The 24,899-nt window shown below is 35.6% G+C and overlaps 1 protein-coding gene and 2 non-coding genes across 4 annotated transcripts in view; 1 reads left to right on the top strand and 2 right to left on the bottom strand.

The window, feature by feature from the left end:
• Positions 1–3,414: 3,414 nt before the first annotated feature.
• WAPL (WAPL cohesin release factor) overlaps positions 3,415–24,899 on the bottom strand; it is a 75,279-nt gene continuing 53,794 nt past the window's right edge. For both annotated transcript variants that reach the window (XM_061179855.1, XM_061179868.1), the window contains exons 7-19: positions 24,547–24,683; positions 23,718–23,829; positions 21,299–21,526; positions 18,046–18,157; positions 17,573–17,670; positions 16,782–16,858; positions 13,814–13,989; positions 13,000–13,115; positions 12,461–12,625; positions 8,995–9,202; positions 8,103–8,191; positions 4,349–4,444; positions 3,415–4,007 (exon numbers count right to left, since the gene is read on the bottom strand). In XM_061179855.1, coding sequence (XP_061035838.1) covers positions 3,942–4,007; positions 4,349–4,444; positions 8,103–8,191; positions 8,995–9,202; positions 12,461–12,625; positions 13,000–13,115; positions 13,814–13,989; positions 16,782–16,858; positions 17,573–17,670; positions 18,046–18,157; positions 21,299–21,526; positions 23,718–23,829; positions 24,547–24,683 — 1,680 coding nt within the window. In that variant the 3' untranslated portion in view covers positions 3,415–3,941. The remainder of the gene's footprint in view (positions 4,008–4,348; positions 4,445–8,102; positions 8,192–8,994; positions 9,203–12,460; positions 12,626–12,999; positions 13,116–13,813; positions 13,990–16,781; positions 16,859–17,572; positions 17,671–18,045; positions 18,158–21,298; positions 21,527–23,717; positions 23,830–24,546; positions 24,684–24,899) is intronic.
• LOC133078993 (U6 spliceosomal RNA) lies at positions 10,560–10,663 on the top strand. The gene has a single exon (XR_009698004.1). It is a non-coding gene; the product is annotated as a U6 spliceosomal RNA (small nuclear RNA).
• TRNAW-CCA (transfer RNA tryptophan (anticodon CCA)) lies at positions 23,567–23,639 on the bottom strand. The gene has a single exon. It is a non-coding gene; the product is annotated as a tRNA-Trp (tRNA).

Below are 24,899 nucleotides of genomic sequence, written 5' to 3'. Positions count from 1 at the left end.
GTGACTCTTCATTTTTCAATTTGACAATCTCTGCCATTTAATTGGAGTGTTAAAATAATTCAAAATAATTACTGGTATCATTAGATTTAGTGAACAACCTTGGCTTGTTCCTGTCTTAGGAGGAAAGCAGTTTTTGCTTTTTACTTACATGTGTTTTCTATTTTTCTCATCAGCTTTTTGTTACTGCTACTCTTTCCCTACCTTTGGTTAATCAAATATTTTCCAGTGTTTGACTTTGATTCCTGTAAGGGGCTCGAGCTGTTATCTTTTTGCATTACTTTTTACTGGATGCTTTAGGCATTATAACAGGCATCTTTAATTGACTTAAATCTACTAAGTATTACACTATTTTACATTAAGATTTCTGAACCTTGTAACAGTATAGTTCTATTTACCCATAGTCTCCGTTATACAACTCTGGCAGACAGGTCCTTTTAATCTAGGTGGTGTACAGGTATGGTTTTCTATTTTTGCTCCTTGAGCCAGTGCACGGCCTTTGGAGTATTCAAATTGCAAACACAGAAGCTAAGGAAATAGAGGTTTGACCAAAACACTCAACAGTATTTATTCAATTTTTTTCTTCAGTTTAAAGACTTTCTGTATGAAATTATTTATCTATGCATCCAGTATCAGGATATCAATTAACTGACAGTGAATTGTGCAAACTTCTTCTGGTCCTTGCTTCTAATGTAAGGAAAAATCTTGTTTGAAACATTTTAATGATTACTTTATTCCATTTTTTCCCTGCTTTATTAGTCACTACCAAGATATTAATAATATGTTTTGAAACAACAATTTTAGAGATTTGCCTTTAAAGTAACCCAAACCCAACACCCTCAGTGATATGAAAAGGTATTATCCCAGGTGTTTAAAATTGTTCTTTACAACATTTTAATTTCCTGATGGAGTGAAAAGAAAATTGTTTGATAAAAGCTGTTTACCAAGACCTGTTTGAAACACTGAATGCTTCCCATGTACCATCTTGATCTTCACAACACTGAGGTTAAGTACTATCCCCCATTTCTGGTTGAGTAAACAGAATAAAAGTTCAGGAATTTATTCAAAGTCCATAAACATCACTAATATTCAAAATTGATGCATTTTTTTTATGATCTTTCTATATCCTTAGCCTGCACTCTTAAACAGGTTATATACTATCTCTATGTGGGTAAGAGGGGAAAGTAGTTGGGAACTTCCAGGACAGATCCTTTCATCTAGGTTTGTAGTTAAAAGCACTGAGGAGAGGTTGAGGAACCCACTTGAATAAATACAGGAAACTTAAAGGCTGTCAACTAAGAAGAAAACTGAAAAACTAAAAAGCAGCTCTAAAAACTCAAACGCAAAGAAGTCCTGGGTCATATTCAGAGGAGCAAAAGGATTAAAGCAACTTAAAAAACACACCGAGGGCATGACTACTCAACCAGAAAACTACCATCCCTAATACGTGAGTTGCTGAGTTGACATTACATTCAGATGAGTATTATTAAAAACATGGAGAGATACATAGTGTTTAACAAAAATTGGTTAAATTTTTATGTGCATATTCAAAGTGTGAAATTCACTTAAGTGACACATCATGTTTCCCGTTAGTTGGCTATATCAAGTTCGTGAGACTTCTTCCTCCAAAATAGTTCAATAGATTTATGTTAAAGACAACATGTGTATTGAAAGTAGCAATTTTATTTGAGTTAAAATTATTTACAAAAACCCAAAGACATACTTCATGAAACTGGTACAAACTATTTTTTTTCCTGCCGTTGGCTTTTGCTCCAAAGATCACAGCTGAGAAATACTGTATAAAATAAAAATAGGATTGGATTCAAAAAAGTACTCTACCTTCTAATTTCCAATTGGTAGTATTTACAGAAATATTTACAATGGAAAAAAAGGTTACTTTAAAACTTTAGTTAATTTGCAAGTCAGCCTCAAGTACCCTAAAATGCAGAGTTCTCTGAGGGTTAAAAACACACAAATGCACTGCGGTTGGTGAGGTGATTTTTCCCCCACCACTCCCCACCAAAATCTGCATCTCTATCAGTGCTTGACAATTAGTTATTATTTAAAAAACAAAACAGAACAAAAAAAACTGTTAAACACTGAGGTAAATCAATTCTCAAATGATTACCAGTGTAACAGAAAAATGTAGTTCACCCTGATTGTTCTTATCCAAATGTTTTATAATACCCCTTACCATCTGCCACAAGTCAGTTTGATCAACACTAAAAATCTCTTCCGAAATTCAATGAGTAATAAATATCAGTGTATTTTAAAATAATTTAACTAATTCAATTTTATGGATATCATTTACCAATAAGCTTTTAAAATAGTTTGCTAAGCTAGCTTTTATACTCAGGGCAAATACAACCTCAATCTTTCCCAAGTTACACTGGCATACTATGCTCTTAAAAGGTGATGGGTGGGGTGTGGGGTGGGTAGGAGGAAGAAGAAAACAATTTGACTGGAATCAGTTACTTCCTTATAGATTTCCCAACAATCTGCATTATCAAAAATAGGAAGACAATAAAAGGCAGCCACTGCATTAAAAAACATTACAGGTGGCACTGATCCAAGAGCCCCAATTTGTCACTTTATACAAGGAAATAACAAAGTCTAAATGGGTAAAAATTAGACTTTCAGCTATTTTCCCCAATACACACCAAACTAATATTTTTATGGCTTCAAGTTTTACAAATCCAATGAAGAAACATAACTACCTGAAAGGTATTTTAATGTATTAAACGAAATCTCTGGAAAGCCTGTATTCAGGCCTGATCAAGAAAAAAGAAAAAAATGTATTAACCAGTGGTCTGAACAATCATTAATATAATAAAAATTTGCAGTGTTGTGAAATTAAATACATAAAATGTGTTTTGTGTGTTCCAAACAACACACTGTTCTATGAACTAAAAGAATCTGAATTAAAAAAAAGGATCTTCTCTAAACCAACAATTTAAGGCTTTGCGTTTATGCATTTGATCCTGTCACTCTTATAGAAGAATATACATGTTATCTGGAAACATGAATTCTACATTGGTGTTTTAGCTTACTTATATTTACTGTACTGAACATTAGAAAATATATCTAGAGAGTTCTCCCTCAAAACTTAATCATGTTTCAAGAGCCTCCCCTAACATTAAGGGTAAACTACCCTGGGTTTGTCTATTTTGCTTCATCCTTTTAACAGGGCACATCATCTTATATTCCCTCAAACTGTTATTATTTGTTTTCTTGCGTCTATAGCTATGACTCATTATGATATGATAATGAATATGGTCATGGTCTCAAAGGTGAAAAACAGTTTTGACAACCCAAACCAAATCAAGAATAAAAAAATATACTATTAATCCCTTGTGTCTTTGGATTCCATCTAATTTTAAATATAGACAGTAGTTCAGGGAACAACAACAAAAAAAATTCACAAAATTATTAAAAGCTTTATTTACGATTGGAATCATTCAACAAAAAAGCAAAAGCAAATGAGCCTGAAAAAGGAACTAAGCTGTTGTCTAGAATGTCCCCAGAACATTCGATACCTCAGTAGCTAAGCTGCCTTTGCACCTGGCTGGCATGACAACAGTGGCTCAACATACACAGCAGTTGCACTAACAGCAGCACAGATTTTCCCCTTAAAACTTGCCCAGAATAAAAGCAAGAAAACAAGGGGAGAGTATAAATTCTGCCAAAGTGTGTTTAAATACTGTGTGGAACTGTTAACAGCCTGAACCTTTTCCCTCATTTTTGATAGTTGCAGATTGATGTAGTAACTGTCATTTAGCAAATGCAGAATGCATGACGAAGAAGAAATCAGGTGGCCTTAAAAATCCACATATGAATGATACTGATGAATGTTCTTGGTATATCTTCAAGGACTTCTTTCGTGACTTTTCTTTGTCTAAGAATAGCTCCAGCATTACCGAGCACCTGAAGCAAAGGTAAAGCAGCTAGCAATGTTCCAAGTATTCAATCACTCTAGAGATAGATTTCTGGCCTGTGGTTCCAACAGCACACTGAAAAGGGGAGGATTGGAGGCCGGGTTGGGGAGGGGGGGGGAGGAAGTAACAATTAATATTTATCAAATTTTCAAAAGTATTGAATCAAAGCTTAAATTCTTTAGCTTTACTAAACCAAATAAACACTATGAATCAAAACAAACAGATTAAATTGTGGCTTTGATAATATAGTATCAATATATTTGGCCATAATAATTCAGTTTTCTTAAAGAAATAGAGCACAATTATTAGAAGAGAATCTTTTTTTGCTTCTATTCACTATGGCCAAATATTTGTATTTCTACTGTCATTAATGTATCATATTTAAAACCACAGAAGCTGCAATAGAAGCCACTTACAGTAAGATTCATGAAGCTCAGGAATTTTTTGAGCATCTCTGTCATTATTGAAAAGTCCCCTTCTGGCAGATACTCACGCACAGTGGTCACATTGATCTGAGGAAACATGGAAACACTGATAAGGCGACAGAAAACATGAGCTTGAACCTTGCACTGTGTTGTTGGTTTTGGCACACACACCCTATTTCAAACTTCTACAAGGTCCTTGAACTCCTTGTAGATAGTAGTTCAAGGACCTATGTGATTTCCTTTTCCACACTCCTTAATTCTGTAAGCGTGTGTGTCCATTCCCTACTCTATCCCATTCTCCGAAAGACAGGAAAAAAGGTAAACCTGACAAAGGCTACAAAGAAACGTGTGCATATTTACTTTTGTAAATACACAGAAAGATGCCTGAAATAACAAAATGCACTGTTGAATGTGTGTGTTGCGGGGGGGGGGGGGGAGATGTAAGGAGAGGGAAGGAGTACAGACTTAGAATGTATCCAAAAAGCTGCTTAGGAATACAAAGAAAAAGATCAAAGAAAATTCTTCGTGTTCCTATGTAGGCTAGGAATTAACTACATCTTTCCAAAAATAATGTAATATCATCTATGAGAAGGAAAATGTAGGCAATGCCAGGAGAGAAGATTAAGATGTTTCCCTCCATTATTACCAAGAAGCAGCCAAACTATATATAAACCAATTTGTTGTAAGAAAAATAGACGGCCTGCTTAAAAAACTGTTTTATTTCAATATATTTTTTAAATGCTTTAAAGGTTCATAAAGAATAAAAGGAAAAGCTCTTCTAAGGAGGCTCACCTATAATAAAAGGCACATACAAAAAAATGTTGTCCCGAGTTTTGGGCCACAAGATGGGGAGGAAGTGGGAAGCTTCTGATTTGATTTTTGTTGATGGAGACAGGGGAGGAAAGAGTACATATTATCTCTTAGGAAATTTGCAACCAATCCCCTCCTTCCCACTTTCACTGCTACTGAGTTAGATCTTGGAGCTAAAATCTTTAAAATACTTATATTTTTAAAATATACTGAAAAGTGGAGAGTATGTTATAAGGGCAATAGCTATGGTAACTAACTGCAGAGGTAAAGGAACGCTGGATTTAATAACATCTTTAACCAGTTTCTAGGAAAGGGACATGATAGCACAGTGGGGGGAAGAATAGTGGCTATGTTGTCTATGAAGAGTGCTCAATAGAAAAGTGTACTTCTATCATTCAGAATAAATGATTAGATCCTAGGTTTTGAGTGAAAGCCCTCAACAACCCAAATCAAATCCTTTTCTATCAACACACTACAGAATACAACATAATAAGTAGCTGAGGCATAGGAAGGAGAGCCTGAGCATTTATTTTTAAATAGTGTGCAGCAGGTATAAAAAGAAAAGGTGTTAAATGGCATGGCCTATTTGGGAAATTTAGAAAAAGTACCCACAGGGTATGACAGATTTTAATATTGGATCAACTATACTTCAATAAAATAAAATTTAAAATAAAAAATAAAAATTGGAGAAGCATTTAAGTTTGGAGTCTTATAGCAGTAAACAAAGTTATCATTCCCTAAATGATGGTGAGTCAGGAAAGACGAGAGAGGAGTTACACGATCATATGTGCGCTTAAGGAAGTCAGCTATGGTGGCAGTGTGCAGGATTTCAGGAATGGAGAGTGTCAAGAGAGCAGCAAGGACAGAAAGACCAGAGAGAAGACTGACCATTGCAATGCACCAAGATGTATAGTGGGTAATGGAAAATGACACCAGAGTCTCCTGGGCTTCCTAAGCACGTTGTCGTTTACCATAAAGCAGCATTAACTGCATATAACCACCTGCTTTCTTGTCTCTCCTCCACTTAAACATTGGGCAAACCAGTTTCTTTTACATTTTGTGGCATCAGCTAGCTCTTTGGGGTTAATCATAATGATTCCCAAGGCAACAAAGACATCCTGGGCTCTATGAATTCACAATATTGTTTACAACCTAAGGATCTTATGATCTCTTTAAAGACAGGAGAGAGATAGACAAATAGGAAATTATTAACATGGGAAAGATGGCCCTAAATAAATCACATCTGATAGTAACTCAAGTTAATTTTAAGAATGATTATTTAAGAAAGAACATGATTGAAACCAGGTGTATACAAAATACAATACCTAAAAATCTTTAAATAGCATCCCCATTGTTTTTTTCTTTTGGGGGGGCGAGGGGGGAGTCTTCCTCCTTCCCTTTGCTTGGTATGTGTTTCTCATTTGTCCTTAAATCTCCGGATTTTAAGGAAATAAGGAAAAGAGCTGAGCTGAAGAGATTCAGGAAAGGGAATAAAGATTTGCAGGGCCTCCAGAGCCACAGTAAGAACTCTGGTCTTGATCCTGAAAGCAGCTGTGCCAGCAAGGGCCACAACGAAGTGGGCTACTGTGCATTTAGATCTGAGCTTGTCTACAATATAAATATGGAAGAGATGAACAAGAAGGATTCAGAAAAATACACAGGACTTAGATACAGGGCAATGCAGAAAACTCAATGGCAAAAATGAGGAAATAAGGGTAGGCTGATAGAAGCCCTTCATATCATAATTATGTTCCTCTAATCCTCCAGTCTCAGAAAAGAGAAACTAACCATCCCACTATACAACACATCTCCACTCTTTCTTGCATCCTGAAAGCCCTTGCTTGTAAGGGAAAAAAACACCTCCCTTTTATTGTAAAATTTGGCTCTTCTACTGGGCCTCTTCTGTTAAAAATAGAAAAAAGAAAAAATCCACATGTCCCCGATTTTAAAGCAGACTGTCTGAATAGCCAGAACTGTCCACTTTTGTGCTGATTCAGCCCAATTGTGTAGACACTCACATGCTTCTTGTAGTTAAATCATGATGATCTAAATCTCACATAGTAATCCCATTTTCCCGGCCAGTAAGTAGATCAAACAAAATCATGTGAGCTAATGTTGGCCAAGGTAAAGGGAAGTCTACTTTTTGCAGTGGGTGTGGAGAGGTCCTAGAGAAAAGAAACCATTGCTCTTACAAAGAAACAAAGCCACATTCTTCTGCTGGACATTATTTAACTAGATGAGACACATAGCCAGAGTCAGCACAGGGCCATGAACAGAGCTAGCAAAAGATAAGACAATATGCAGAGGACAGCAGAGTTTAAAAATAGAAATTATGAGTCCTTGATGGCATCACTGAGGCTAGACTTTTCCACCTTAAGTCAGTTGAGCGCAGGTTTTATATGATGTTCTTTTACTTCAACCAAAGACATGTGAAATCAATTCCTCCATCAATCTGGAACTTACTCATCAAATCCAATATACTCTTACTTTGAAATGCACCTTCTAAAGTTCACCAAATATATAAATGTTTTTAGCATGAGGGGAAATAAATAATAAGTTAATTAGGTAATGATGTGAAGCGGTCGCAATGGAATCCTTTTAAGATACATAAAACAGGGCTTCCCTGGTGGCGCAGTGGTTGAGAATCTGCCTGCCAATGCAGGGGACACGGGTTCGAGCCCTGGTCTGGGAAGATCCCACATGCCGCAGAGCAGCTGGGCCCGTGAGCCACAACTACTGAGCCTGCGCGTCTGGAGCCTGTGCTCCACAACAAGAGAGGCCGTGATAATGAGAGGCCCGCGCACCGCGATGAAGAGTGGCCCCCCGCTTGCCACCACTAGAGAAAGCCCTCGCACAGAAACGAAGACCCAACACAGCCATAAATAAAAAATTAAAAAAAAAAAAAAAAAGATACATAAAACAACACTGAACTTACTGGACTCTCCTGGCAGAGACACCCGAGAAGTAGTGCTGTGTATGAGGCCACGATGCAGTCCTCCATGTGTTTGCCAGCATGCTGAAGGGCTGGAAGTATTAAAACAGAAAACCGTAACAGTACATCCAAAAAAAAGCCCACAAAAAAACAAACAAACAAACACCCCCAGGAAACCAACAACTGTCATCTTTTCTTCAAAACTGCTGAACATCGATAAATGGTGGTAGGAAGATGGGATATCCACACAAATTAACCAAAAAATAACACAAATGGAAGAGGGACCTTAATGTAAAAGCTAAAACCGTAAAACTTTTAGAAGAAAACACAGGACTAAATCTTTGTGACCTTGGGTTAGGAATCTTTGTGACCTTGGGTTAGGAAATGGTTTCTTAGACACACCACCAAAACCACAAGTGACAACATAAAAAACAGGTTAAGTTAGACTTCATCAAATTTAAAGCTTCACCATCAAAAAAGTGAAGACAACTCACAGAATTTATCTGCAAATCATGTACTTGATATGAGTCCAGTCTCTAAAATATACAGAATTCTTACAACTCAACAACAACAAAAAAAGACAACCCAATTTAAAATATGGGCAAAATTTCAAAACTCTAAAAACCTTTAGAGGTCATATTATTTGGCTGCTTCTCTCTACAGATGAGTAAAGAACGAACCAGGGAGGAAAAGCAAACCTTCCCCACACTGCACATATACCTTCCTCACTGCTAGGAAGCCAATGAAGAAGAACTATGAAAAAGCAAAGCTTGTCTGCACTGAACTAGAGAGGCCATAGAATAGCAAGATTATGACAACACATGAATTAAAAGAAAGTCTTGCAGGAAAAAAAACCACATTACTTTTTTTAATACACCAGTCAAAATAAATATACCTTTATTGAGGTCAAGTTCTTCATCGTCCTCCTCCTTCTTATGTTTCTCTTCTGTACCATCAGTCTTTTCAGTTGATACCCACTGTATTTCTCCACTTGTTTCTTGCCACTCTCCACTCTTATCATGCTGAGTGGTGGGAGCATCTTTGATCAATTCATCTGTTTTACTTTCTGCCAACTGTGCTGCTCGCTCTCGCTCAAGGAATAGCTGATAAACATCATTTTTGAAGATCATTAAAAGGGATCACCAACCAACATGTATGTACCCAAACATAAGGTTCTATTTGCTTTTAAACATCACTAACCCTAAGAAGCATGTTGTTTGGTAAAAAGGGTAAGTATCAATAAAAGCCTAAACTCTACATCCCACTGAAGGCCAAAACAAAAACATAAATGCCACTGGGGTTCAATCAAGTGAATTAACTATTGGTGATGCATACATTGTTTTTAAGAAAGAAAATCTCAACTCCTTCCCTTAATTTAGATAATATTGACAGGAAATTCAAGCAAAAACTACAAATTAAAGGTTAAAATTAAAAGAGTTAAAAGTTCTTTAAACCTAAGCAGCCTGGATAAATTAACTGGAAGGAAGGAAGGACACTGAATAAAGCTACATAGTATTGGGGAAAAGCAACATAGCTTCCTTAAAAGAAATTTAAAGAAATAAACAAGAACCAGTGAAAGTAAAAGGCCAGTTTTCAGAGAAAGACTCGGAACTGAATCTCAACTAGTATTATTAACAATAGAAGTACAGGGTGTGGAGAAAAGGGAACCCTCTTGCACTGCTGGTGGGAATGTAAATTGATACAGCCACTATGGTGAACAGTATGGAGGTTCCTTAAAAAACTAAAAATAGAACTACCATATGACCCAGCAATCCCACTACTGGGCATGGGCATATACCCTGAGAAAACCATAACTCAAAAAGAGTCATGTACCAAAATGTTCATTGCAGCTCTATTTACAACAGCCAGGACATGGAAGCAGCCTAAGTGCCCATCAACAGATGAATGGATAGAGAAGATGTGGCACATATATACAATGGAATATTACTCAGCCATAAAAAGAAACGGAATTGAGTTATTTGTAGTGAGGTGAATGGACCTAGAGTCTGTCATACAGAGTGAAGTAAGTCAGAAAAACAAATACCGTATGCTAACACATATATATGGAATCTAAGGAAAAAAAAAAAAAAGATCATGAAGAACCTAGGGGCAAGACGGGAATAAAGACACAGACCTACTAGAGAATGGACTTGAGGATATGGGGAGGGGGAAGGGTAAGCTGGGACAAAATGAGAGAGTGGCATGGACATACATACACTACCAAATATAAAATAGATAGCTAGTGGGAAGCAACCACATAGCACAGGGATATCAGCTCGGTGCTTTGTGACCACCTAGAGGGGTGGGATAGGGAGGGTGGGAGGGAGGGAGACGCAAGAGGGAAGAGATATGGGAATATATGTATATGTATAACTGATTCACTTTGTTATAAAGCAGAAAGTAACACACCATTGTAAAGCAATTATACTCCAATAAAGATGTTAAAAAAAAAAAAGTACAGTGCTCACTTCAGCAGCACATATACTAAAATTGGAACAATACAGAGATTTAGCATGGCGCCTGCACAAGGATGACACATAAATTGTGAAGTGTTCCATATTTTTTACAACTAGAGATTATCATACTAAGTGAAGTAAGTCACAAAGAGAAAAACAAATGCCATATGATACCACTTACATGTGGAATCTAAAATATGACACAAATGAACTTATCTACAAAGCAGAAACAGACTCACAGATACAGCGAACAGACTTGTTGCCAAGGGGGAGGGGAGTGGGGGAGGGATGGACTGGGAGTTTACGGTTAGTAGATGCAAACTATTACATATAGAATGGACGGACAACAAGGTCCTACTGTACAGGACAGGGAACTATATTCAATGTTCTGGGATAAACCATAATGGAAAAGAATATGAAAAAGAATGTATATGTGTAACTGAGTCACTCTGCTGTACAACAGAAATTAACACGTTTTAAATCGACTATACTTCAATTAAAAACAAACAAACAATGGAAGTACAACTGTCAATGGAAGTATATACCAAAAAGTCTAAAAGGGAACACACACTAAAATCTTTTGCCTTCACTTACTTCCCTGTGCTGATACAGTGTTGAATGTACAGAAAGCATTTCATATATTTGCTGATATGATTTGGAGAAAATCCCAAGTTACTAATGACAACTACCTGAAAACTAAATGCCAAGTAGATCTCAAAAACTTGCTGAGTATATACAAGAGTGGTATGTAAACTTTAATACCCTTAAGAAAATAAAATTTAAGCTTTATATAAAGCAGTATTTCTTAAAATTGGGTTCAAGGATCCCCAGGGGAATGCAAGATCCTTTCAGGGAGTCGGTGAGGTCAAAACTGCATTCATAAGAATATTAAAAGGTCAACTGACTTCTTTCATTCTCTCATGACGGTATGGTGGAGTGTTCCAGAATCTACATGCTATGTGATTATGTTATTGCTCCAATGGTTAACAGAATGAGTGTCTGTATTTTACACTTTTCTCTGTTTTGATTTCTAATTTAGTAAATATCAATAGATAAAGCACACATAAACAAAAGTTCTTTGGAGTTCCCAATAATTGTTAAGAGTATAGAGAAGTCCTGAGATCAAAATGTTTGAAAAGAGAATGATGGGCTTCTAGTTATGACTCAGGAAAAGATCCAAGTTGTTGAAGATTACTTCCTGAAGATACAGTTCAAGCACTTCTAGTTTCAAAAAGGCCAAAAGGATTAAAGGTTAGCAAAGGCTTCAGAAAAAATGAAAAGAATGGTTCACTATCACTTGTGAACATGTGCAAACTGTCATTTAAGAAAATTACAAAGGTAGCTAGGAACTGGCAAAAAGTAAAAACTGTAATGCCCAGCACTGTCAAAAAGCAAAAACTCACATACAGTTTCGGGGGGAGTATAAATCGAGGGGAGAGGGAGTGTTTGGTTTTTGGGGTGGAGCGAGTTGAAGACATCAATTTTAAAACACATATTCTGACACAATTCCTAAGCCAGGAAATTATACTCTGAAAAGTATGTCCCAATATTTAGTTGCACACAGTCCTGGGCACAGATCAGACCAGTAAGTAAATGCTGGAGGACGTGAACCAGGATTGGGCTAGAACTTAATTCCTAATTTGTTGTTAATAATCTACCTTTGATTCATAAACAAATATGCCTTGTTTCTGCTTTTTGCTAACAATGTCTAACGAGTGATTATAGTAGTTGAAAACAGTCAGCAGAGAAGTAATGGTATACATTCTAACCCAGTGTACCTCTCACAGAACTGGTGAGAGTGAGAGAAAGGGGGAGGGGAGGTAGGGGGGAGAGAGAAGATGCAACTGATCAAGAAATTGGACAGATGCAACAAACTAAAGTGTTAGGTTTTAAATTGTTGCTTACCTGCACTAACGCCTGAACTGCGTGAACTTGTCCAGCTATCCTTAAACTATCATCTCCTTCTCCACTACAGAAGGAAGAATCAAAAGAACACGATGTTTCCATGTTGACAAGACAGTGCCGATTCCGAGCACTATACTCCACTAGATTTATCAGTAGACCTAAACCCTATAAAAATTAAAACATACATGTTACCACAGGGGAGAATTAAAAGCAAATGAACACAATATACATAACTCTTACTGGCAGCCAGAAAACTAATCAGTGCTCTACCATCTACAAAGTGGTTAAAAACCAGTATATGATCTTCCCAAACAAAGATTTCACCACTTTTAAAAGTTACCACTTTTAGTTCTTATACTTTTTATTTTTACACAGGGCCCTTCATAGCTCTTTTGTACAATAAGAGGTATATTCATAAGGAATCAATTGAAACCCACAACATATTAAACAACTGGTTCTTAAATCCAAAACTAAGATGAAGTTTTTATCATCTTAATAGATCAAGTACTCATTTCTGAAATAGTCACACTTCAACTCACCAGCACTCGAATATCAAATCTCTGCTCCTGAGGTAGGTACTTTGGAACCTGAAGCACACAGTTCATCGCTGTGCCAATCAAGCCATCCTGTTCTCCTGTTTTGGTGCTGCCCCATTCTAAAATGGAGAATGGGAAGAGTATGAAAATTGTTACTGATTCTTTATGACAACCAATACTTATTAACATGAATATTAAAAGTTAAAAACATGTATCTTGAAAAAAAAGTATAGCTATTCCTTTATTAAAATACATTGTTGACTGTAATATTTCTGAGCCAAGCTACCAAGCTGGTTCTAAAAATATCAACTCCTAAAAGCAGTTAAATCTATACATGAATAAGTGAATTACATGATGGCAATTTAAAAATCACTACATCAAGACAAGAAACAAGGGAGGGGCTTCCCTGGTGGCGCAGTGGTTGGGAATCCGCCTGCCAATGCAGAGGACATGGGTTCGAGCCCTGGTCCAGGAAGATCCCACATGCCGCAGAGCGACTAAGCCCGTGTGCCACAACTGCTGAGCCTGCGCTCTAGAGCCCGCAAGCCACAACTGCTGAGCCCACATGTCACAGCTACTGAGGCCCGCGCGCCTGAAGCCTGTGCTCCGCAACAAGAGAGGCCACCACAATGAGAAGCCCACACACTGCAACCAAGAGTAGCCCACGCTCACCGCAACTAGAGAGAGCCCATGCACAACAACGAAGAGACAACACAGCCAAAATAAATAAACAAAAGAGTAAAAAAAAAAGGGATTAACTTTTTTTAACATGTAATACAATCTATCATTGAGAATATATGTAGAAAATATGACTTACCATTATCATTAGTTAAATTGAGCAACACCCCAATGATGGCCCTCATGCAGTCTTCCACTGCTTTGCCCACGTGATTAGTTACATTCTGGTGAGGCAGAGGCTTACTGTCAGGTAAGCATATACTGTTCTCAGCACGGTTATACTGCTTAATCAATTCTTCACAATGTTGTAATGCTCTTAAAGAGAAGACAAAATACAGACTATTATGCTAAACTAAAATAGTTACACTAAGAATTTCTACTTACTTCGACCTTAATGTTTTAAATCTGTCATAGGGACTACCCTGGTGGTCCAGTGGGTAAGACTCCGCGCTCCCAATGCAGGGAGCCCAGGTTCAATCCCTGGTCAGGGAACTAGATCCCGCATTCATGCCGCAACTAAAGATCCTGCATGCCATTACTATGACTCGACACAGCCAATAAATAAATATTTTTAAAAACACACAAAGAAAAAAGATAAATCTGTCATAAATGCTGCCAAATTAATTTTTTTCTACCCCAAAAGTTATATCAACTATTCAGTCATGTACCAAACATATCTGATATCACACCAGGTGCTGAATTTTATTTTGGGAAAACCTGATAATATAAATTTTTCTAAGCAAAGTTAAAATTATAAAGTCAATGCGGAAGTTTATAACTATACTACCTACAGCTGTTCCCCATTTTACCAATCTCTCCAACATAACAGACCTACCACTACCCCACCCCAAACAAGGTAAAACCATTAAAAGCTAACACTGGACACTTCTGAATTTCATTTAGATGTTTTTCCTTTAGAATGTAAGCTCTTAGCAAGTAAAGAATATTATTTATATTAACATTGCATAATAACCTTGTATAAATGGATGTTAAATACTTCATAAACATCAGAGCAAATCATTTTTTTTAACATGAGGTCACTTAACTGACATGTCTCCTGGCAGACATACAAGGGTACCAGATACATCCAAGGACTCTCAAGATGCTACCCAAAATAACAAGGAAATGTAATCTTTAAGTGGGTCTAGTATTTCTGAAGACTCTCTTTAAATCACTAACTCCATTAACTTAAAAAAGTCTATGAGAGAATGAGGTAAGCTGACTCTGTCAGTTGATTCTTCATGTATTATATACCACACAAAACCTTTAAAGAAAACTGTACTATATCTAATCCCCCTCTAGCTGCTCCTTAAAACACATCCTCTAGTTAGGAAGGTGTTCGTGTCTAACCTAAAATAATTTATTTAGATGTTTGGGGATGCTCGCCAGAATTACCATGCTGTTACTGTTAACTGCCTTAAGTAGCACTGAGCTAAATTTGTTGGGAGGTGAGGGGAGAACAGTAAGGGTGTACCATTTAATCGTTCAATATGCTATCCCTGCATTTATCAGGGTTCTACTGAAAGTTTCAAAAAGTCTTTCACAAACATCCAATTCTGACGTCTACTGCCACTTTTAAGACATCTGACACAAGTTCCTAATCGCAAAGGTTCCTAACCTCCTTTTAGAAGTCCATTTGTCAGGGGTCATGAAGTATACAGGAGACATTTTAAAAATAAGAAATAGATTTAACTTGCAAGAATACTCTTTGGTGAGGGAGGGTAAAACATGGTAACAAAACAACTAGAACACATGCCTTAAGGATACTAACTGTGATACAAAATTTAAAGAGATGGAGGGGAAACCTACAGATTAAAAACAAGTCTATTGGGAACTAGAGACTATTAGAAATTTGAGACTATGGCAAATTTGAATACTGACTGGATTTATGATAATATTAAGCAATTAATAATTTTTAAGAGATGAAAATGGTATTGTGGTTATATTTTTTAGAGTCCTCTTTTAGAGATTATATACTCAAGTATTTATGGATGAAATTATATGAAATCTGTAATTTGCTCCAAAATAATGTAGAGGGGGGAATGGATAGGGTTATACATGGAAACAAGACTGGCCAATGTTTGATGATTATTCAAGCTGCATGAAGTGTACATTGGGGTTTATCAAACTGTTGTCTACTTTTGTCTCTGTTTGAAATTCTCCAAAATAAGAAGTTAAAAAACAGATAAACTTGAGTCAGGCTGTAGTGGACCTTTGATACTATACTAAGGACTTTGGACATATATCCAAAGACAAGGGATCACAGAGATTAGGAGTTTGGGATTATTTTTACAAAACAGAAATCTGGGGAAGGTTAACCCCCTGTGGTATTATGTTGGAGAGGCTAGAGGCCAGAGTACCAGGGCAGAGGTATCAAAAACTAAAATAGACATATTAGGAAGAAGCTGCTGTAATAAGCTAGAACCAGGACTGGAGACATACTTGGAAATTTTACACACACTGAGTTGACAGCATTAGCCTAATGTCAAGAAAGTTGGGTGGAGAGTGTGAAACGGAGGAAGCTACATATAGATCTGGGAAAACAGGTATAAATAAACAGTAGAAGGCAGCTAGTAAACTTCATTTACAATAAAAATAAGGACTAATGCTTAGTGTTTACTATATGCCAAGCATTGTTCTAGACTTTATGTATATATATAAAAACTCCTTAATATATATTGTATATAATATATATTATATACAATATACAAAAGATATTTTAAAATCTTTAGAATTAAAATATTATTTAAAATACACATTTAAAATATATATCATATATAATTTAAGATACATTAACATATACTAATACTTTTTATTGTAACAACAACCTTGGGTAGGTAGATACAATTATTACTCCCCTTCTGAGGAACCTGTAAGTATTCTTGCCCAAGGTTATAGGGCTGAAGTTATGAAGCTGGGATCCAAACTCAAGTTATTCTGGCTTCAGAATCTGTACTCCTCTAACTTTTGTACTATACTGCACTGCTTCTGGTTCACAGAACTTGACAGAAAGAAGTACTTTATGGAGGAAGGTGATACAATGGCACTTCCCTTATGGTCAATCCAAATGCTTTAAATAAATAGCATGACATTTCAGAAAAACTTACTTAGCTGATGAAACAATGAGTTGTGAATCTTTATATGCTATCAAGTAGCTTTGATTCTCTGGATTATGCACCGTTACCTAAAAGGGAAAATTTTGAAGTTTTGTGGCAATCCATAACATTCATTCATTCACACACAACACACAGTGCTCTAAAAGACATAAAGATGAGGCATAATTAGCCCTTGTCATCTAAGGGAATAACAACCCACATGTTCTAAATTTAAAATAATAGAGCTATAGCTTTATTACAAAATCTAAACACCACTGTTATAACTGCTTGCTCATAATTAATATATTCTGTACTATACATTCACTGTAATGAACTACCAAGCACTTTAAATGTCAGAAAAGAGCAATCACTAACTTAATAAACAAACTAATATTTTAAACTACTTAAGTAGATTTAGAATTTTAAAAAATTAGATCTGTTTATCAAATGTACCTCACACTCTAGAAAAGGAACAATTTCAATTTCATCTGTGCCAGGAACTTTTCATTCACACTAGATTATTTTCCCATAGATGTTTCATAAAGTACCTAGCTAATTCAGTGTGGTCAACACACAGTCTATGCATCCTGAAATTCACTGGCAGAATAAATTCTAATCTACACTGAACTAGGTTAAGTCATTCATAAAAGTCAAAGAACAAATAGACTGCATTACAGTTACAATTTCAATTTGGATTAACAAAAGTGAAACTCTAGGGATATGTAATATAAACTATGACAGTCTCACATACAGAGTCACATTTAAGATTAAATAATTTTCTCCAAATAGTTGTCCATACTTACGCTTTCTAAGACTCGTAAACATCTCTCTGCTCCCCATAATGAGGCTACTAGTTTCTCTTCATCCTCATCTTTACTTAAATGATCCACACATTCTTTCACTAGGAGAAAAGAAATGGACATAAATTAGCATGTCTCACCACTTCAATACTTACCCCCTTTACTAACATTAAAAGCCATCTGTACACGTGCTATGAATATGCTGGAACCTCTCCGAACACTGTTTATTCTGAGTTTTATACTGTGAGATGCTGAAATTTATGAAAATCTAATTTATTATAATTATTTTATTTCCATAATTCCCCAATATCAAACTGTTAATGGCTTTTCCTTTAAAAGTTAAGAGATTTTCAAGATGCTACTAAAAGGAACAGATCTTTTCAAACTGATGCAATTATTATTTGAAGTATGTAAATAGAATATTTTCCGCAGGCTTTAAATAATATATAAAAATGTTATACGTGTGTATATCATACCTTTATCTACAATGTGATCCAGACCACCCAAAAGCCGTAGTTCTTCTTTAAACCAGTCTCCGGCTCGTTTAGAAGTAAGGGACAGTAATGTCTCCATAGCTAAATGCCCAGTCTGAAAATCAAAAGCACCATTAATGAATACTGACTCTTAGCAATAACTCTGAGGCAACACTTCTAGAGACTGCTTTTTTTTTAAAGCATACTGCATGCTACCAGCCCACAGTAATACAGTAAATGCTTTTTTAAGTAAAATTAAACTAATTTAAATTCTTAAGCTGAAGAAATGTTTTTAACCATTGGGTTGTTTTCAGACAAAATCCATTATTTAAAGTAGTCTATCACTTGCCAGTTCAATAAAATATATACTGGTACCATCATATAAAGACTCAAGGGCAAATCAAAGGGTACATGTATTTTAACTGCAGATCAACATATTGGATTAATTTACCACAAAGGCTGTAAAAAGTAATACTCTAGGAACAAGGTGTGGGTGTGTCTGAATTTTTGTCTGTTGGTAAAAACTGGAATCTTATTGCTTTGCTTTGTATTTTTCTAATTATAGCAAATGAGCTTGTTTTCACATATTTATCAGTTAACTGTATTTCTTCTACCGTAAGTCCCCTGTCAAATATTCTTTCCTTATTTTCTTGCAAAGTTGCTTGTCTTTTTCCTGTTGTTCTATACACTTTCTTATCTATTCTGAACAAAAATCCTTTGTTACTTTTAGGGTTTCAGATTCACCAGTTTTAAACTTTATACTAAGGGTTAGCAGCTTAGATATACATAATGTGGCCACCATGACAAAATTATATATAAATAATGATTCAGGGCCACCACTAGAGGAAGCATAGAACAGTCAGAGCCATATTTATAAACGAGTTTAGGTTTTTCCTTCTCTTTATTTGCCTTTAATTATTAATCTTACTTTTTATTGTATTTCTTTTAAAAAACATAAAACCACCCCCCAACAATGGGCAACTTGGTTCCTGTTGCAGTAAAGGAACTTTAGTGTAACAAAAGAAACGCTTTAATTAACAAGGCTGAGAAGACCTGGGTATCTTCCCAAAGCTTTTTCCTTTGAAAGATGCAAGTTTACATTAAGTCTTCCTGGCCTATTTGGAACTGAATATAAATTAGATATTCAGAAATGCAAAAAACAGACCTTATCAGCGAAAATCTTCCTATTACTGATTTAGAAGAGATTTTATTCTGTACCTTATAGATTTTACTCTATACTTTAAAAAGAACAAGGTTGATATCCAAGGTGACAAATATATAACTAGAATTCAACACTACAAAAACAGATTAAATTTTGCTCAATTCTCATTCTAAGTCCCTGAAAGAGTGATGTAATGAGATAGGTACAGGTAGGTTAGCACCTGAGTCACAGAAGTGAAACTGAAGACTAATGAGGCTTTTTCTTTGCTTAGGAAGATTTGATGTTAATATAGCAAAGACTCATAAGATTTTATGCAAAAAAGGGACTTGACTGTTTCTATAGGCATAAAAAGGACTGTTTGGATATTTTAGGCTATATTCAGTATATAATAAGCTAGTATATTAAAACAGCCTACAATTCAAACATTTTATTTGAAACTGGAATAGTCCTTAAAGAGTTAAATCACAACCAAATCACTAATCAGAATGCTATTCAGCAATTGCGAGCTCTCAGTTATCTGAATTATATTTTAGTATTATAGTATTAATGTTTTAAAGTATCTTTCCATGGCACATCAGGAGAAGCAATGTATTTCAAGGAAGAGGTTGAGCAATTAATAAAACAAACAAAATTAATGTGTAGGAGATAGTCACTGTACGAAACAATGGCCATTGTTAAAATTTAAAACAAACACAATATCCAAGAATAGCTGAAGTTGGGGTGGGAGGAGGCAGGCATCCTAATATTAGCAACTGTGTGTTCTGGTTTTAATCATGTGAGTTAACTACTTAACACAATATAACAAAGTTATTATCTGGTATTTACCATCCTAATAAATTCCACAAACAATGGAGAAAATTCAATGAACAAGCTTCCCATCATGTTATTTAAGAGCGAATGCCTGTAAAGAATGTAAGTGTTCAACAGTACGGGAGATGAAATAATAATAATAATTTTAAAGAGCTGTACTTATTCCATTATGCAGCAAATAAAATTATAGGCTCAAATTTATTCTTTTATAGCATTAAAAATTAGTATATGTTGTAAAATTGTTAAAAGTAAATAAAAATTATGAATATATTTTAAAAGCAGTATACAAATAGTTTGGTGAGGTAGAAGGATTGTTTAGCCACACTTTGAGCATAACAGCTATTTTCTAATTTTAATAAGTGAAAGTACTGAATACGTGTCAATTTTGTATCCTGCCTTTTAATGTTAACTTGCTTTACCCCTCAACCCTCCACTCTACCTGAATCTATTCCCTGCTCTACCTTAACTAAACAGAGCAATAACCCTGAGTTCATATGTGGGTAGCACAAAGCATTCTGTAATTTTCTGAGGCAAATGTCTTCAGTTGTCAGTTTAGTGGGCAGTAGAAAAATCAATGTTTATATAGTTCAGATGTTGGAAATATCTGAAAGTCAGGTATATATAAATAATCTTATTTTTTCAAAATGACAAGGCCAATTCATCTTCTACTGGCCTACTAGTCTTTGGGGATTCTACAAGTTAAAGAAAGCCAGAGGAAAGTAGAACTAAAATCAACCGAAGGCAACATAGTCATCTTAAACTTAGGGAGTTGTATTGAGCATAAGGGTAGCCATGGCCATGACCCTGAGTATTAGGGACATTGCTCGACGGAAGGGCAGGTGCCTAGGAATCTTCCGAGTCTTGGTCCCTTGCAGCAGTTAATCAGACATCGTGAGATACTATGGAATAAATGAATGCTCATTGAAACTGGCTCTTTCTGAAGATCCTTTAAATCTTTATTCCTGAAACCCACAGAGGGTTAAAAATTCAAGTTCCTAATAGCCTAAATGTAGTCTCTACACTGAAAAAAATTTTTTTTCAAAAGGAAAGGATTAGGCAAAACACAATAAAAAATTTATTGGGAAAAAAAATCTAAATACCAATGGGCCAAGTTTAGAAATTTCAGGCAGGGAACAGAATTATGCTCAGAGCTAAACCTTAGAAGAATTTGCCAAATTGTAAACCAAGAGGTTAAATGATTTGTCCAAAGTCACACAGCTGCTGTGACAAATTAAAAACTTTCTGAAAGTAATTTTCATTTTACAATAGAAGGAAGGAACCCACCGTTATATTTTCTAGATCAAGGTGCTTGTTGTGTACAGTTTCACAGAGCCTTCGAATTTTTTCTTTTATTTTGTTCATGTCTTTTTCATTCAGCAGCTTAGCTGAAGAAGCATCTTGTTCCAGTTCTAGAAGTCGAATCATTAGATCTAGGCTAGCTCTATCAAGATCCATGTTCAAACGATCTCTACTCAGTATGTACATGAGGGCAGCTGTACAAAGGGACAGATTCTTCAACGGACCCCCCCCAAAAAAAAAAAAAAAAAAGTTAATGTAAGCAATTAGTGACAATTTCAGGAAACAAGACTATTTTGACATTTGTTCACATGTTGGAAACCTTGAATATGTTTTATTCAGTGAAAACCTCCCTCAAAATATTCTAGGGAAATGTGAATTAAATAAATACATAAATAAAGCACCACTGCTTAAGATTTTCCTTTCTACAGACCTTCCCTATATGAACGCCCCAGAGCTAGAAGCGTTTAAGTGGAATTACATGTTTTTGGCCATTCTGTGCTAAATGAAGAGTTCACAAAACATTTTTTCAGCTATATAATCCTATTTTACAATACACTTCACTCTTTGTCCTTTATGATATAGTAAAGTCAAATTTCCGTTTAAAATCAATAATGTAGGGACTTCACTAGTGGAGCGGTGGTTAAGAATCCGCCTGCCAGTGTAGGGCACACGGGTTTGAGCCCTGGTCTGGGAAGATCCCACATGCCGCGGAGCAACTAAGCCCGTGTGCCACAACTACTGAGTCTGTGCATAACTACTGAAGCCTGCGCGCCTAGAGCCCATGCTCTACAACAAGAGAAGCCACCGCAAATGAGAAGCCCGCGCACCGCAAGGAAGAGTAGCCCCCACTCGCCGTAACTAGAGAAAGCCCAAGCGCAGCAACGAAGACCCAACGCAGCCAAAAAATAAAAATAAAAAAAATAAAATCAATAATGTAAATGTGTTTTAAAATCTGTATTAGAAACTTAGCTATTTTTTTCCTGTAAAAATAAACACAGCTGGGTTTGTGTCAATACATAAAACTAGGATGCTCAAATAAACATATTTAGACTCATTTCTTTAAAATAAACCTATCAGGTCTGGTCTAACCAAGTAATTTTTAAAAAACCATTAATATAATGTGCTCTCAAAATCATTCAGATCTGGTAGTTAGCAAACTCTGCTTATAATAAAATCTACAAGTACTGAAGGTGATATAGGTAAGCATTAATATAACAGAGGTCTATGTTCGACTATTCCAACATTTGGGATATTACTTTTTTTCCCCCCTACATATGTATTTATTTTTATTGAAGTATAGTTGATCTTACACTTATTTCAATGCACAGAAACACAATTAACTATCTAAAGATTTAAACTTTGAATCCCCAAAATTCAGACTAGGTGACTAATTAAATGCTTACAGAGCAAATATTTTTGGAAATAGGGATGTCACAGTACAGGCCTTAGGAGATCCACCGCCCCTAAGAACACACATTAATGCCTTGGTCCTCTCGTAACTGCATAAGAAAGCAAATTAATTCTTGTTCTCTTCTCCCTCATTGTTTTATACCTGCTACAACTTGGTAATGGAGTTCTCCTCACTCGGGGTTAAGTATACTGCTTTCAGTTTCAGAAGACTCAATATTAGATTATGTCACCTAATCTGCACTTGGAACACAATTTCCCTGAACAAAAATATAATAAAGCCATCTCAAAATATCACTATTGATGATTAATAATGATTTTTTTCTAACTTTGAAAATGTTAAATCTGACTTTTATATGTAAATATGCTTTATTTTTAAGTGTCAAAGTCATAATGAAAATGAGGATATGATTCCTTTTCACAGTGGGATTCAACATCCAGACAAAATGCTAAAAAAAAATTAATATCAAAACTTTTTTTTCATGCTATTAATATCAAAAACTAGTAAAAGATTTTTTTTTCCAGTACTTTCTGATTCGAGGAAATCAGTACTTACAGAATTAAATATCCAGTATGGCATGGTATGTTAGCTACAGTATCCAGTATGGTATGGTATGTTATGTTATACAACGGTTAATAGGATATACTGACAAGTTAAGGAGGAAAAATGTCATGAGAAGATAATCTTAAATGATTTATTAAGCAAAAATTCTGGCATTAAGCTCTAAATATTTAGCACATAAAACTAACTCAACCCATAATGAGAAATATTTACAGATGAATATCCAATGAAGGTTTTTTATTTTTTTTCCTATTTTGGTCATGCCACGCAGCTTGTAGGATCTGTTCCCTGACCAGGGATTGAACCCAGGCCCCTGGCATTGGAAGCTCAGCATCCTAACCACTGGACCACCAGGGAATTCCCGAAGGTATTTCTCAGTAGCCAAATAAACTAGAATTCTAAAATAATGCTTCTCAATCCCAGAAACTTAAATACCTGATGATGCTGGGAATCATCCAAGGTTTTAAAGACCATTGCTACCATTCCATGTGCTCTCAGGTGCATTCGAAAACTGGGCATGGCACATTTAGTAGCCAAGCTAATAACACTAGAAGAAAATAGACTAGGTTAAGGGGGCTGAAGTTTTTTTATTTGCGTAATACCAAAATAAGCAAAAGGGCGCTCAGGGGTGGGGGTGTATGTGTGTCAAAGCATTGCCCATGCAGATCACAATATTAAAAACACGGGCAAAACAAGTTATTAAAAACTTACTGATGTGATTAGGTATGCTACATAAGAAATATGAATAACCCATGATCATCTTCAGTGTTTTCCTTACATTACTACTACCATTAAATGAAAAGCAAAAAACCTCAGCTACCTTTCATAATGCTTCTGATCCATAAAGATTATAAATATCTAACTGGACATATTCCAAATGACTGGATAACTCAATCAAACCAAGATATTCAATCCATTACAGTATGTAAAAGATGATCCAAATCAAAACACGCTTAAATTAAATCAAATCTATCACTTGCATATGTAAAATCTGGGGCTAAAAGTACTTAAAAGATTCTTTGGCATAACACTCTTTTAAGCATCTGGAAACTGAAGCCTATGCTGTGCTAAAATGCTGTATCATCCAACTTTCCTTTATGCATGTAGAATCAAGTCCCTTAAAGGAAATCAATCACATTTTAACATCACTGGCTATAACCTACACCTACGATAACAAAAATCACAAATGTTTGGCTCTAATGAGCTAGAAAATTTTAATGAGAAAGCACACACACAGTTTTCAAATATAAAAATAAGATCTTACCTAAGGCAACGTGTGTTTAGAGGCTGAGTGCTCTTTAAGCCACTTAACAAGTACTCAATGTCATCAGTGAACTCTTGATTTTCACCAAATTCCACCACATCATTGAAGTGCTTCACGTGCTGAACAACAGTATACAACTGCCAAGAAAAAAATATGTCCACCTCTTTTGTAACTATGAAGTAGCATATTTAAATATTTAAAGCACTTGCTATGCTTTATTTAAAAGTGTATAAAATAGTTTATTAGATGGCAACCAAAAAAAATGTTTTAAAAACATGGGTAGTAGTAGGACAAGAGAAGTTTGTGGTTCAAAACTGAGTATCAGTGTACTGATATGTGTTCAAGACATTAAA

The sequence above is a fragment of the Eubalaena glacialis genome, chromosome 1 (genome assembly GCF_028564815.1).
Source record: "Eubalaena glacialis isolate mEubGla1 chromosome 1, mEubGla1.1.hap2.+ XY, whole genome shotgun sequence".
Taxonomy (NCBI): Eukaryota; Metazoa; Chordata; class Mammalia; order Artiodactyla; family Balaenidae; genus Eubalaena; species Eubalaena glacialis.
This window is presented reverse-complemented; position numbering and strand designations above follow the sequence as displayed.